The sequence below is a fragment of the Scyliorhinus torazame genome, chromosome 15 (assembly GCF_047496885.1).
Source record: "Scyliorhinus torazame isolate Kashiwa2021f chromosome 15, sScyTor2.1, whole genome shotgun sequence".
NCBI classification, from domain to species: domain Eukaryota; kingdom Metazoa; phylum Chordata; class Chondrichthyes; order Carcharhiniformes; family Scyliorhinidae; genus Scyliorhinus; species Scyliorhinus torazame.
Window position 1 is genome coordinate 124399756 of NC_092721.1, and position 16724 is coordinate 124416479.

At 50.0% G+C, this 16724-nt stretch overlaps 1 protein-coding gene across 1 annotated transcript in view; it reads right to left on the reverse strand.

The window, feature by feature from the left end:
* uxs1 (UDP-glucuronate decarboxylase 1) overlaps window positions 1-16724 on the reverse strand; it is a 158111-nt gene that overhangs the window by 77480 nt on the left and 63907 nt on the right. Inside the window, exon 8 of the mRNA XM_072476675.1 lies at window positions 6224-6283. Coding sequence (XP_072332776.1) covers window positions 6224-6283 — 60 coding nt within the window. The remainder of the gene's footprint in view (window positions 1-6223; window positions 6284-16724) is intronic.

Genomic DNA, 16724 nt, shown 5'->3' on the forward strand with positions numbered 1-16724 from the left:
ACTCAGGCTCGGCAGTGCCAGTCCCCCTCTGTCCCTCCTACGCTGCAGGAACCCCCTCTTTATCCTTGGGGTCTTTCCAGCCCACACAAAGCTCATAATACTCGTATCCACTTTCTTGAAGAAGGCCTTTGTAATCAGTATGGGGAGGCACTGAAACACGAAAAGAAACCTCGGGAGGACCACCATTTTGACCGCCTGTACCCTACCCGCCAATGACAGGGGAACCATGTCCCACCTTTTAAAATCCTCCTCCATCTGCTCTACCTGTCGTGTCAAGTTAAGTTTATGCAAGGTTCCCCAGTTCCTAGCCACCTGGATCCCTAGATATCGAAAGTCCCTTGCTACTCTCCTCAGCGGCAGATCGTCTATTCCCCTGCCCTGTTCCCCGGGGTGCATCACAAATAGTTCACTCTTACCCATGTTCAATTTGTATGCCGAGAACTCTCCAAACTCCCTGAGTGTCTGCATTATCTCAGGCATCCCCTTCACTGGGTCCGCCACATATAGCAGCAGATCATCCGCATATAATGACACCCGATGTTCCTCTCCTCCTCTAAGCACCCCTCTCCACTTCTTAGAGCCCCTCAGCGCTATGGCCAATGGCTCGATTGCCAACGCGAACAGTAACGGGGACAAGGGACACCCCTGTCTTGTGCCCCTACGTAATCAGAAATAGTCGGATCGTTGCCTGTTTGTAACCACGCTAGCCACCGGGGCCCCGTACAGGAGCTGAACCCATCTGATGAACCCCTCTCCAAATCCAAATCTCTTCAGTACCTCCCACAGGTAGTCCCACTCCACTCTATCGAATGCCTTCTCTGCATCCATCGCCACCACTATCTCCGCCTCCCCCTCCGGTGGGGGCATCATCATTACCCCCAGCAACCTTCGTATGTTGGCATTCAATTGCCTCCCTTTAACAAACCCTGTCTGGTCGTCATGTACCACCCCTGGGACACAGTCCTCTATCCTAGTCGCCATCACCTTGGCCAGTAACTTGGCGTCTACATTTAGGAGGGAGATGGGCCTGTATGACCCGCACTGCAGCGGGTCTTTGTCTCGTTTCAGGATCAACGATATAGTCGCCTCCGACATCGACGGGGCTAGTGTCCCCCTTTCCTTAGCCTCGTTGAAGGTTCTCGCCAGGAGTGGGGCCAGTAGGTCCACATATTTCCTGTAAAATTCCACCGGGAACCCATCTGGTCCCGGGGCCTTTCCTGCCTGCATGTTCCCGATTCCTTTTACCACCTCCTCCACCTCAATCTGCGCTCCCAGACCTGTCACCTCCTGCTCCTCAACCCTCGGGAACTCCAACTGGTCCAAGAAGTGCATCATTCCCTCTTTCCCCTCCGGGGGTTGGGACTTATACAGCCTCTCATAGAATGACTTAAACACCCTGTTCACCCTCTCCGCTCTCTGTTCCATCCTTCCCTCCCCGTCCCTAATTCCTCCGATCTCTCTCGCACCCCCCTCTTCCTAAGTTGTTGGGCCAGCAGTCGGCTCGCCTTTCCCCATACTCGTATTGTATTCCCTGTGCCTTCCTCCCCTGCGCCTCCGCCTTACCCGTGGTCAGCAGGTCAAACTCCATCTGTAGTCTCTGTTTTTCCCTGTATAACCCTTCATCCTGGGCCTCCGCATATTGCCTATCCACCCTCAGAATCTCCCCGATCAGTCTCTCCCTTTCTTTACCCTCTTCCTTCCCCTTGTGGGCTCTTATGGAAATCAGCTCCCCCCTAACCACCGCTTTCAGCGCCTCCCATACTACTCCCACCTGGACCTCTCCATCATCGTTGACCTCTAGGTACCTTTCAATACATCCCCTCACCCTTCCACATACGCCCTCATCTGCCAACAGTCCCATGTCTAATCTCCAAAGTGGGCGCTGCTCCTTCTCCTCTCCTAGATCCAGATCCACCCAGTGTGGGGCGTGATCTGAAACATCTATAGCCGAATATTCCGTTCCTGCCACTTTCGGGATCAGCGCCCTTCCCAGGACAAAAAAGTCTATCCGGGAGTATACTTTATGGACGTGGGAGAAGAAGGAAAACTCCTTACTCCTCGGTCTAGCAAATCTCCAGGGATCTACTCCTCCCATCTGCTCCATAAACCCCTAAAGCACCTTGGCCGCTGCTGGCCTCCTCCCGGTCCTAGATCTGGACCGGTCCAGCCCTGGGTCCAGCACCGTGTTGAAGTCCCCCCCCCCCCCCCCCCAATACCAAATTTCCCATCTCTAGGTCCGGGATGCGCCCCAACATACGCTTCATAAAACCCACGTCATCCCAGTTCGGGGCATATACGTTCACCAGCACCACCGCCTCACCTTGCAATCTGCCACTCACCATCACGTACCTGCCCCCACTGTCCGCCACTATGGTCTTAGCCTCAAACAGTACCCGTTTCCCCACCAGTATTGCCACCCCTCTATTTTTCGCATCTAATCCTGAGTGGAAAATCTGTCCCACCCATCCTTTCCTTAATCTGACCTGATCCGCCACTTTCAGGTGCGTCTCTTGAAGCATAACCACATCCGCCTTCAGCCTCTTTAGGTGCGCAAATACCCTTGCCCTCTTAATCGGCCCGTTCAACCCTCTCACGTTCCACGTGATCAACCGGGTTGGGGGGCCCTTTACCCCCCCCCCCCATCGTCAACTAGCCATCCCCTTTTTTAAACCAGCTCCTCACCCGGGTCCCACGCACCCGCTAGATTCCCTTCTAGCTTGATTGCTCCCCCCATATTGCTTCCGGGAGTCAGCAAACTCTGGCTGACCTCGGCTTCCTCCGTCTACACTTGGCCTCCCCGCGTGTGGGGCCCCCTTCCTTCCTGCGCCCACTTTTCCCGCCACAATTTCCATAGCGCGGGAGAAAAGCCCGCTTCCCTCTCGGCCCAGCCCCTAATGGCGCAGTTCCCTCTCCCCTTCCCTGTCCCCTTCCCCACCGGCGCCCACATTTCTTCGTGTCCCCCCCCCCTCTGGGGGTGGGGGAGAAATAATTCTCCCGTCCAACATTTTTACAGATAAGCCCTCCCCCTCTCCCCCCTTTACAATTCCTTGCCACCACCTCGCTACTTCTTTCCAAACATCCATTCCTCAAATCTAGTCCAACTTGTCTTCTTGAATAAATGCCCACGCCTCCTCCGCCGTCTCGAAGTAGTGTTGTTTGCCCTGGTGTGTAACCCACAGTCTTGCCGGCTGCAACATTCCAAATATCACTTTTTTCCTGTGGAGCACCGCCTTGGCCCGATTGAAACTCGCCCTCCTTCTCGTCACCTCCGCACTCCAATCTTGATACACGCGGATCACCGGGTTCTCCCACCTGCTACTCCGTGTCTTCTTAGCCCATCTCAGGACCATCTCTCGGTCTTTGTAGCGGTGGAACCTCACCACTATTGCTCGCGGTATTTCCCCTGCCTTCGGTCTTCTCACGAGGACCCGGTATGCTCCCTCCACTTCCAGGGGGCCCGTCGGGGCCTCAGCTCCCATTAAAGTATGGAGCATCGTACTTACATACGCCCAACATCCGCTCCCTCTGACCCTTCGGGAAGACCCAAAATCCTTAAATTCTTCCTCCTCGAGCTATTTTCCAGGGCTTCCAGCCTTCTATGCACCTCTTATGTAGTGCCTCGTGCGTCTCCGTCTTCACCACCAAGCCCTGTATCTCGTCTTCATTCTCGGCTGCCTTTGCCTTCACTCCACGGAGCTCCATCTCCTGGGTCTTTTGCGTCTCCTTCAATCCCTCAATCGCCAGCACCTCCTTCTTGAGCTCCTCCACACATCGCCGGAGGAACTCCTGCTGTTCCGGGCCCCATACCATCTGGGCTCCCTCAGCCGCCATCTTGCTACTCCCTTCTCTTCTCTGCCGCTGCTCCAGAGGATCCTCCGCAATCTGGCCACTACTATCGCTTCTTTCCATCCACACCCGGGGGGACTCCTTCCTTTATCGCCTCACACTGAGTTTGGCTGTGAAAGATTTCCGTTGGGGCTCCCGATAAGAGCCCAAAAGTCCGCTAAAACGAGAGGTGCCGTAACGTGCGACTCAGCTGGTCATCGCCGCAACCGGAAGTCCAAAACAAGTCATTTATAATCATCTGTTAGGGCAATAACTTAATTAATTGACCCATTTCTACTTTGGTCTGTGAGTTCATTCTGCAGGTAAATGGATGGTCGATGATGTCAAGTGGAGAACAACGGTGAGTATACTGCCTGGGGAGTCATTTCATTGGGAATGAATATGCAGAAATGCTTCTGCTGGGGCATACATGACATTTAATTAAATTCCAAGATTCATCGTCCTGGCTGTAGCTTTGGTTCATTGTTAATATTTTCCTCAGACAACCTGACCTTCCCTCTTCCATTTATTGATTGGTGACTCTTCTAAAAGTAAAACTGTGATGCATTTAACATTTTAAAGACTTTTGGAAAGGGTTTAATAACAGGATAGTAAGGTGACAAAGGGAAAAACTAAAAAACAAAAATGGGAACAAAATTGAACCAAATGAAAGAAAGCATAAAGGAACAAAAACAATGCTGTTACTCCCAAAAGAAAGGAATAGCCTGCCTAGAAAGATTAAACTACTTTTCTGTCTCTAATGAGTTGAACTAAAATCATATGACGCCACTGGCAAAACAGCGCAGCCCACATGAGGAAACAACCTGTATAATCCTGGGTGGTGGTACAAAGCCTAGTTCGGGGCTCTTGTGTCTGTGATGTCTATAACATTTACTCATGCTGAATTTTAATATGCAAATTTGAGAACAGTAATGTATTTAAAATGGTCACGTTTGACAATTTTCTTTCATCCCCAGCTTCCTTTATCTTTCAAATCTGCCGCATTGGTGCAAATAAAAGGTTCACAGTACTCCCAAAGGATTTCTATGGTTTGTGCAAGGGATCCTTGAGCAGACATTTCAGAAACTTAGGGCTGGATTCTCTGAACCCTCAATGTTTCCGGCACCGGTGAGGGGCTAGCAGCAGCACCGGGTAAAACTCCCGGCTCCCGCGCCAAAAACGGCCGGGTCCGTGGCCGCGCATGGCGACGACTTGCAGCGATCGCGCCGTACAACATGGCACCAGCCGCGTGCTGGCCCAATCTGCCAGATAGTGTCCCCCTGGACTACCTCCCTCGCCATCCCGGACCATCTCCTACCAGTCCCCCCAGCCCTCGCCGAAGCACCCACCCCCCCGGCAAGCGGCATGCCCCCCCCCTCCCCCCCGACTGTGGCGTTGTTGGATACAGTCCACAGCCGCCACGCGAGGTTCACAAAAACGGAGAGCACAAGTGAACCGCGCCGTCGTGAACTCGGCTCATCGGGGGCGGAGCATCGGGTGAGGGCCTTCAGGTAATGTTGTTACGTTGTCCCACCGGCGAGCGGCGTACTTCCCGATGATGCAGTTTTGGAGGGAGCAGAGCATCCGAAAACAGGCGCCGCCCCCGATTGGGTCGTAAAAAGAGATTCTCCGCCCGATCGCCGATTACAAAATCGGCAAGCAGAGAATCCCGCCCAATCTTATATCTTTGACCAGAAAATAAATCTTTGGACCAACAGATCAAAAACACAGCACTATTTTGGACAAACGTACCTTTCACAAGAGTGAGTAGCAAGTAGACTGATGCCAACAGCAAATTAAGGTGAAAAAGGACACTAAATGTGCGACATTCTTAATTCCAACACATCATTCTGAATAGACACTGCTAATTTGCTATCTCCATACAAATCATGGGAGGTGTAAAGTTTGAATGAAAATCACCACTTAGAAACTTCCTCTTACCAACAAACCTGATGCACAAAACAAGGTAAAACAAGGGGGCTGAGAGGCACCAGTGATATCTTTTAATATTTAGGATTAGATGATTAAAAAAAAAAATTAATTCTCCTTCATGATTAAAATATTACTGGATGATAAACCAAATGCACAAAGCAGGGGACCAAGAGACACCAATTTTAATATTTAGGATTAGATGATTCAAAATAATTGAATTCTCCTTTATGATTAAAATATTATTGGATGATATTATCATCACTGCATGATAGGTGTTTTGATAACACCGAACGACATCCATGATTCATTCACTGAGGAAGGCATTTCTTGGCGAAGGACCTAAGCCAGATATTGCAGAATTTAATTAAACGTACATTTTACATAAAAAGGTTTTGATTTAAAAAGGCATAGATTACTGTGGTTATGAAGACAGGCAGTGAAAGAGCAACCATAAATTGATCCTTACCTCCATATACTTCAGAGGTAGAAGCTAATAGGAGGCGTGCACCAACACGTTTTGCTAACCCTGTGGAAAAACAAAACCCATTTGTTTATTTTAATAATTAGCAAATGAAATAACATTAAGAGAACATTGTTGACGCCACCAGCTTTACTTTTAATGTTCTGAAATACATTTATAATAATCTTTCATACAATTTTTACTTTAAAAGTAAACTTAGGGAGCGATTGGGAAAAAGTGACATTAGCAGGACTAGTTGGATAGCTGTACCAAAGAGTTGACACAGGCATGATGGGCCAAATGACCTCTTTCGATACTGTAGGTTATTATGACTAATATAGGAGGGTCACTACAGATTTTTATTTGCTCAGTTTACTTTACAGATTAATATCAGATGTATGACATTAGCACAAAAATGCAATTTAATGTTATAAATTTGTTTTTCCATGCCAATTTCCCATTCTCCATTTTTTCTATGGGCATTAGGTTCTTATGGAGTACAGTTTTATACACAACTGACATCTAAGCAGTCATGCATTAAATGTAATGGTGAGCTTTGACAGCCATTTGCCAGGTTACTTGGAAGTGGTATATCAGAGCCGAGCTTAGGCTTGCCTGATGTCTACAAACGCACGCTCCGAACAGAGGATCCTGGAATATTTGCCCAGTTCTAATTCAGGACTCTATGTCAAGTACAGAACTCCTACTGCCACTGTAACTACAATCAATTCATTAGTTGAGAGGAGAGAATGAATCTTTGACCTTTTTGGTGTGTGTGTGTGAGATGTAGCTCATTAAATAAACTGGCTGAGCCCCAGGAGGAGATTATCATAATGTCACAAAGTGTGTCAGACCTTGATTTGTAGTTCTTCTATATTGACATTAAGGTTTAGTACCAAATGGACGATTTTGCCATGCCATGTTGATAAGAAAGATATCCTACATCAGTGTGATAAAAATTTTGAATGGAAATAGTTCAAATATTCTATATTTTTACATATTTCAACTAGCAATTCGAATATTCCACACTGACATCAACTTATTTTGACATTTGGCCAGATGTAATAAAGTCATTTTACACAATTTGATTTAATGAAGTGCAACAATAAAATCTAATCCTAAAAAAAAATCCAAATTGTTCAAGGACATTGCTGCAAATGGCTAGTTCCATGTTAATATTTTAGAGGTATTGGGAGGGATTCTCCGTTTTTCCGGCGCCCGGGGGTTTCCCGACAGCGTGGGGCTGCCCCACAATGGGAAACCCCATTGAACGGCCGGCGTAATGGAGAATCCCGCCGGCGGGTCGGGGCAGAATTGTGGTGCGGTGGGGCGGAAAATTCAGTCCAATATTTACATGCCATGGGAAGAAGATTGATGTATAGGTAAAGTAATTCAAATGCTGGGCTTTAGGGGTTGCCAGGACACCTTAAAAAAAGGGAAGTTCAAAAGGTGACTCCCATGTTTGTTTAATAAAGTCAGAAGGGATGGTGCTAAAAGGAATAGTTTCAGGAATATGTTATTCAATATAGAACATAGAACAGTACAGCACAGAACAGGCCCTTCGGCCCTCGATGTTGTGCCGAGCATTGTCCAAAACCAAGATCAAGCTATCCCACTCCCTGTCATTCTGGTGTGCTCCATGTGCCTATCCAATAACTGCTTGAAACATCCTAAAGTATCCGACTCCACTATCACAGCAGGCAGTCTATTCCACACCCGAACCACTCTCTGAGTAAAGAACCTACCTCGGACATCCCTCCTATATCTCTCACCCTGAATCTTAAAGTTATGCCCCCTTGTATTATGGCCTTTGAATCTCATTACGCAAAGAAAAACAGCCCTCGTTGGCAGGGACCATAAATGTAGTGGATAAGCACCTCGTCTCTTGGTGATGGCTTACTTAATATCTACAGTTGAGAGATTTATTAATATTTCAAAAATGAGCACGGTTTGAATAAAGTTGTTGCTATTCTGCTTATCAGTGGGTGAAACTCTAGTGTACCTTCAGATAAACAGAATCATAAAAGTTTTCTTGAATTGCCCTGGCATTCCAACGTTGGTCCTACTAATTGGATGTCCTGAACTGACGGGTGCATCCCCCTGTGAACATGCGTCACAGTCCACGGGGACACTGGTCAGCCAGTCAAGTTGAGCACGCGCAGTTCTGCGACAAGGCGCACTCAAGATTTCTCGGCAACGTTCAACAAAACCAGCCCACAGGCTCAATGGTATTCGGCATTGGCAAAGTCACACCATTTGACGTATTGCAGATTCCTCCATTTCTTTCGAGGGGAAGATGTTGCATATCCATATCTCTTGGGTCACACAAACAAGTGGAGATAATGACTGTGCTGTGGACCTTCAGCAAACCATTACATCAAAGCCAACAAACATTTTAGTACTAAGCATGTTCTTTGTGGCCGCAAAGAGAACGAATCAGAGGGGGCACACGTCAAGTTTGTATAACATAGTGCAAGGAGTTAATTTACACGATGCTGCTCAAACTGGGCACAATGGTGCACTCCATCCTCAAAAGCCTGCGAATTGCTCCGATTACGTCATTGCGTAACACGTGACATTATACCTACCAATGGTGTTACTCTGATACATAACACCCCTCTCACTTTACTCCTTTAGTGTCCTTGGCATTTTTTACTCAATCATGCCTGATCTGCTACCACAGCTCCACTTTCCTGAATACTTCCCATACCTCTGGTCCCCAGAGAGGTTAAAGATCTATCTATTCCAGCCTTAAATACACTGAACTGTGGTGCATCCACAAACTTCCGGGATAAATAATACCAAAGATTCACAACCCTCTCACTGAAAGTTCACACCGACCCCTCATCCAGAAGCTGAGACTCCCTCCCCTCCGTGTCGAGATTCCCAAGCTTTGGGAAACAACCCCTGTGTCAACCTGGTCACGCTGCACTCTCACGCTTCTACACTCCAGAAATGGTTTTTTTGAAAATATTTTTATTTAGGTTTTTAATATTTTAACATTTTAAATGCACAACACAACAAAGCAAAAACAACAAAGACCCCATCCCCCCACCTCCTCTCTGTCCACCCCTCAATAACCCAAAACAAAAGCACCGCTTTGCCACCCTTAACAGCTATGGTAACCAACTGTTTAAAATGTAACATAAACATCTGCCCCCCCAGCAACTCCAGCAAGCTCGACACCCCAATTTAGCCCCCAGGGGACTGGGCTCCAAATCCACGTGCAAGATTGCCAACATGGTGCTGAAGAACAACCTCCACAATTTCTCCAGCTTCGGGCAGGATCAGAGCATATGTACATGGTTGGCCGGACCCCTCCGGCACCTTTCACAGATGTCCTACACCTCTCAAGCAATCGGCTCATCCTACACTTCGTCAGGTGCGCTCTATGTACCACTTTTAGCTGCACCAACCCCAGCCTCATGCCCATCTCCTCCTCCCACCTGAAGGTAACCCCCTCCAACGATGCCATATTCTCCTCCAAAATCCTCCCGTAGATAGCCGAGATGACCGCCCCCTCCCCAGCCTCATCACCGACAGCATCTCTTCAACAAGGAGGGCGGTGCCACCGGAAAAGTCAGGAAAACCTTCTTCGCAAAATCCCGCACCTGCATGTAACTGACTATCTCCCCCCGCGGAATCCCAAACTTCTCCCCCAATTCTTCCGAACTCACAAATCGTCCATCTAGAAATAAGTCCTTCAGTTCCTTCACATCCAGCTCCTCTTATCCCCGAAACCTGGAATTAATCCTCGCTGGTCAAACCCATGATTCCCTCAAATTGGCATCCACGTCGATTCCGACCCTAACCTAAAATGGAGCCAAACGTGCCTCCATATTTTCAAAATGGCCACAACCACCGGATTCCACATATATTTCACTTGGGCGAAATGGAGCAGCACCGTTGCCAGCGCCCGCAACACCGGCTCCTTACAAGAGTCTGCCTCCACCTTCACCCACAAAACCTCCAGCTCCCTGCTCCAACTTGGCACCTTCTCAGCTTTCGCCACCCAATAATAGTACAACAGGTTTGTAAGGTCCAGGCCCCCTGACTGTCGCCTCTCAGAAGCACCATCGACAAAATCAACTGTTCCACCCCCATAAAAAATGCTTTTGGCAAAAAGACTGGTAGGCACTGAAATAAAAATAAAAACTGCGGCAAAATATTCATCTTAATCGCCTGCATCCGGCCTGCCAAAGATAGGGGAAGGCTGTCCCATCTCAGTAAATCCACCCACCAGGCTCGTGAAATTCAACTTACGAAGCTGGGCCCAATCCTGAGCCACCTGTACTCCCAAACATCAAGTGGGTAGTTGTCACCCAAAATGGCAATCTCCCAAACCAGCCTTGGAGAAAACACCAAAACAACACTCACTCTTTTCTAGATTCAACTTGTCACCTGAAAAAGCCCCAAATCCCCTAAGCAGTCGCATTATATCCCCCACCGAAGATCCCAGGTTGGAGATATGCATTTGGAGGCACCATATGCTCCATCCCTCCCTCCTCACTATCCCCTTCCACTTATCTGAGAACTATGGCCAAGGGCTCTATCATCAGCGTAAACAGGAACTGGGACATGGGGCACCCCTACCTCGTTCCCCAATGTAATTTTAAAATATATATATTTTTATTCCAGGCTTTTCAATAAAATCTAAATATATAAAATATCAAAAGAACAACCAAAGAGCTACAAAAGGCCATCCCAACAACCCCAATCCTCCAAACCTCCTGATACTTACCCCCAACCGCACCCCACCTTCCCCTTTATTAACCCCCTTACCTCCCTCCCCCCTGCACCCCCCCCCCCACCTCGCTGACCCCTCAATCCTGCTTGAAGAAATTGATGAACTGTTTCCATCTCCGAGTGATCCCTTCTACCGAGCCCCGCCGAGCTTGTGGCGTGATTCTCCGTTGACCAACGCCAAAATCGGAAACGCCGATCGGGCGGCGAATTGCTCTCGACGCCGAAAACACAGCAGGTGCCAGTTTGATGCCGAATTACGATGCTCTACCCCCTCCAAACGCCATCATTGTGCCGCATGCTGTACTTAGTTGCAACCGCATTCACATCTCATTAGCGAGCCCACCTGCGATGCTCTGTCTCCAGTGAGCCGAGTTCCCAACGCCGCAGTCCACATGTGCTCTCAACAATCGCAAACCTGGCGTGGTGGCTGCAGAGAGAGAGAGAGAGAGGGTGTATGGACAGTGCCCAGCACTGCCATACTTCGCCGACATTCATGCCGTTGGCCGGGGGGGGGCTTCTGCCAGGGCTGGGGGGAATAGTTGGGGTGGCCAGGAAGTGGGCTATAGGGTGGACGGGGCACGGTCCAGCATAAACAATGCCATCATTTTGGCCGTGATCGGTGTGTGTGTATGTAGGGGGAGGAGGAGGGGGGGTATAATCTACACGCGGCTGCAGCTTGTCAGCCCTGCGTGTGTCCATCACGGACCCGGCGATTCCCACACCGTTTTTCGGGTGTTCGACTGGTATTCCATGTGGCGCCGGTTTCACCGGTAGCGGAATTGGTGCGGATGTGGCACCGATGTTTCTGCCATGGAGCTCCACGGATCCTGCGTTGGCGTCAGCACTTAAGACTCAGGAACGGAGAATCCAGCCCTCGATCTTTTCCAACAGCAGGAATTCTGCCAGGTCGCTCACCCACACCCCTGCCTTCAGTGGCTCCGAGGCCCACCAACATAACAAAATCCATCTCTGGGCTATCAGGGAGGCAAAGGCCAATATATCAGCCACTGCCCCCCCCCCACCCTCCTACTCCCGGGTCTTCTGACACCCCAAATATCGCCACCTCCGGACTCGGGGTCATCCACATCCCCAGAACCTCGGACATAACATCAGAGAACACCTGCCAGAACCTCCTCAAAATGGATACGCCCAAAACATGTGGACATGATTTGCAGACCCCTCCCGCGCACTACCCACACCAATCCTCCACCTCCTCAAAACAATTCCTCATCCTCGCCACTGTCATATGGGCCCTATGCACCATTTTAAACTGGTGAGGCTTAACCTCACACACGATGAGGACGCAATCACCCTCTGCAAAGCCTCAGCCCATGTCCCAGCACCCAGCTCCTCTCCTAACTCCTCCTCCCATTTGCACTTAACATCCTCCACCCGGGCGCCCTCCCACTCCATCAGTTCTGCGTAAATATCCAAAATCTTCCACTCCCCTATTTTGTCCTCTGACAGAAGCATTTCTTGCAGCACCAGAGGCGCCAACCCTGGGAAAGACGGCACCTCTCTTCTTGCAAAATCCCGAACCTGCAGGCACCTATCCCACTCCCCTTAGGCAACTCAACCAATTCCGCCAACTCCTCCAGCCCGCATATTTGCCCCCTACAAACAAGTCCCTGAAGTACTCAATCTCCACCTGCCACAACCCCCAGAACCTCGCATCGAGTCTCGCCAGCACAAACCTATGGCTATCACAAATAGGCACCCACAACGACCTGCCCTCCAACCTCAAGTGCTGCTTAAATTGCCCGAAGACCCTCAGAGCCGCCACCACCACTGGACTAACAAAATACCTGTCCGGCGAGAACAGCAGAGGCGCCAACAACAAAGCTCTCAAGTACATCCCCTACACGATGCCGCCTCCACACGTCCCCAAACCAACCTTTCTTCTTCCAGGGCCCATTTCCTCACCATCGCAATGTTTATAGCCCAGTAATAATACATCAAATTCGGCAACGCCATCCCCCCACTACTCTCGCCCCGCTCCAGAGAAGCCCGTCGCACCCATGGGACCTTCCCCGCCCACACAAAGCCTAAGTTCAACCCATTAACTATTTTGAAAATTGACTTAGGGACAAAGGTGGGGAGGTTCCGAAAAACAAGCCGAAACCTCATCAGCACAGTCATTTTAAATGTCTGCACCCGTCCTGCCAACAACAACGGCAACAGCAAAACATCCACCTCCTAAAATCTGCCTTCATCTCCCTCCACCAATCGAGCCAAATTCAACCTATGCAGCTGGGCCCACTGGATACCGAGGTATCTAAAGCTCGTCCCCGCCACCCTAAATGGCAACTTCCCCTAATCTCCTTTCCTGCCTCCTAGCATTGGTTAGGGACATCTCACTCTTTCCCATATTCAATTTATACCACAAAAACCGGCCAAATTCTCCCCGATGCAGCCCAAAATATATAATAGCAGATCATCTGTATACAATGATACCCTATGCTTGATCCCCTCCCGGCTCAAACTCTCTTCAATCCCTTGACGTCCTAAGTGCCATTACCAGTGGCTCTATTGCCAAGGCGAAAAGCAACGGGGAGAGCAAACACCCCTGTCCTGTCCCACAGTGTAACCCAAAGTCACTCTGTTCATCTGCACACTCGCCACTGGCGCCTTACACAGCAACCGGACCCAATCCACAAATCGCTGCCCGAACCTCCCTAACACCTGTTTAGCACAGGGCTAAATCGCTGGCTTTGAAAGCAGACCAAGGCAAGCCAGCAGCACGGTTCAATTCCTGTAACAGCCTCTCCGAACAGGCGCCGGAATGTGGTGACTAGGGGCTTTTCACAGTAACTTCATTTGAAGCCTACTTGTGACAATAAGCAATTTTCATTTTTCAACACCTCACACAACTCCACTTGATGAAAAGTCTTCTTGGTGTCCATCGCCACCACTACCTCAACCTCCTGCATCCCCCTCCCCACCGAAGGCATCATAAACACTTTCCATAACATTCAGACATTTGCCAACAATTGCATTCCTTTCCAAAAACCAGTCTGATCTTCCCCAATCAACCCCGGCACACAACGCAAGCACCTTCGCCAATAACTTGGCATCAACATTCAACAACAATATCAGGTGGTATGACCCACACTGCACTGTGACCTTTCCTTTCTAAGAATCAGGGAGATAGAAGCCTGTGACAAAGTGGGGGGGGGGAAGAAAGAGTTTCCCCCCTCTCCCTCACCAGCACTGGGTCCACCTCTGCCGTGCCTCCCACAACGTCGCGTATCATTCACCTCCTATAACCCTGAATGGCCGCCCTCACCTGCCCTCTCACTCCCTCATCCACACATCTAACCACCAATGCAGCAATTGGGCCTCCCCCGAACCACCCGCAAATCCACCGAATGCGGCTCGTGGTCAGAGACCACAGTCGCCGAATACCCAGAGTCGAGCACCCCCACCAGCAGTGCCTTGTGCATTATGAAATAATCGATCCGGGAATACACCTGGTGCACATGGAAGAAATATGAAAACTCCTTTGTCCTCGGCCTCCCAAATCTCAACGGATCTCCCCCCCCCCCCTCCGTGTCCATGAAGCCCCCAGCTCCATAGCCACTGCCGACCTCAATGACTGCGGGCTCGACCGAACCAGGACCGTATAAATTTTCACCCCCATCTCTCGATCTCTTCTCCCCCACCTTTAGCCGATGCGTATCTAAATCCTTAACACCCACCTCATGAAATCCACATCATCCCAATTCAGGGCATACACATTAACCAGGACAACCGGTATCCCCTCCAGCTTCCCACTAACCACCACATACTTACTCTCCGGATCGGCCACAATGCTCCCAACCTCAAACCCCACCCTATTATTGTCCAACACCGCCACCCCCATCGTCTTCCAGCTCAGAGGGAAATACCTGCTCAACGCATTCATTCCTCAGCCTCATCTGATCGTCCAACTTCAGATGCGTCTCCTGCAGAAACATCACTCCCGCCTTCAGAAACGTGAACATACGCGACTGTTTAACAGGCCCATTCATCCTTCGCACATTCCACGTGACCAGCCCCGCTCCCCTGCCAACCAGCCATATCCCTTCCCGGCCCACTTCACGCACCCTTCCAGGCCCACTCTCGGATGTCCATTGCCATCTCTCCTTCCCAAATGCGCCACACCAACCGTATCAACAACCGACTACTTCCCTCCACCCCAAACAAAGAACCAACCCCATCCCCCCCCCCACGCCTTCCTCCTGGCAAACCCTCTATTTCACATCTATTAACTAGCCCACCCAGCTAGCATGGTAGCCCCTGCCCAAGGCCTATAACCTCCCCATCCCTCTCCAATCTACATCCACTCCCCCTAACCACGAAAAAATGAAGAACAGAACAAAAAACACACTCACCATCGCTGCACCCCCGTCGAAACCCACCCCAAAATATCCACCCCAGACATAAACACAAAATTCTCCTCCGAAGCTCATGCCCTCAGTCCATGGGTCTCTCAAAGTCCATCGCCTCCTCCGGAGAGTCAAAATAAAACTCTTGATTTTGGTAGGATAAAAAAGCCCAAACTTCACTCCCTTCTTGAAAAGGGCAGCCTTTACCCGGTTGAACCCAGCTCTCCTCTTCGCCAGCTCCACACCCAGGTCCTGATAGATCTGTAGCTCACTCCCTTCCCAGGTACACCTCCTGGTCAGCCTCGCCCAATGCAAAACCTTCTCCTTGCCTAGGAAACGGTGCAACAGCACCACCATGCCCTCAGCGGCTCCCCCACCTGCAGCCTCCTCCTCAGTGTCCTATGCACCCGGTCCACCATGAGGGGCCGATCAAAGGCCCTATCAACTGCTGCAAAACCCTTGCCACTTACTTGGCAGCCTCTGCTTCCTCGATACCCTCGGGCATCCCGAATATCTTAAATTCTGATGATTCTCCAGGTCCTCCAACTTCTTTCTCAGCTCTTCTGACTGTGCATCACCAACCTCAACTCCGCTGCCAGCAAGGCCATCCGCTCCTCATGCTCCCCCACCATCTCCTTCTGTATCGCCAGGCCCTGAGCCTCCAGCCTCTGCCCGACTTTCTCAATCGTCGCTCTAAGCGGCTCCACCACCTTAGCTAGGTCCTCCGAGGCCTCTTTCCTCTGTTGCTGGAAATTATTTTAAAACTCCACCAGGTGCTCCGTTGACAGAAGGCGGGCAGTGCTGCCCCCTGTCCTTCCGCCATCTTGACCTGTGGTGCACTACAAGAACTGCCCTGCTCCAACTGTTCTCTCTTTCTTGTAGCACTTCTTGTCCTCTGATCCTTGCACCAGACTCACCAGAGGAGTATTAGCTTCTCTGGGCACTCACTCATCTTTTACCCTCAAATAGACCCCCATACATGTGGGGAAAGACCAACAAAATCCCCCTTGAGCGGGAGCCACCAAATGTGCGACCACTCACTCCATGGATGCCACCGGAAGTATCAATCCCCTATGTAATTGAATGTACCCGAGTTCACCACAATCACGCAAGCACTCGCCTTCTGTTCCCTATATAACAATTTAACCCATGCCACAAACTTAAGCCCAATCCCAAATCTCTCCAACACCGCAAAACAAATGACTCCACTTCACACGATCAAACGTCTTCTCCGCATTCAATGCCATCACCACTTCCAACTCCCTCCCTTTTGCCGGAGAGAGCACCACATTTAATAGACGCCATGCATTCAAAGACAACTGCCTGCCCTTTACGAACCCCGTCTGAACCTCCCCATTGACCTGCGGGAGGCACTCCTCCAATCAAAGCGCCAA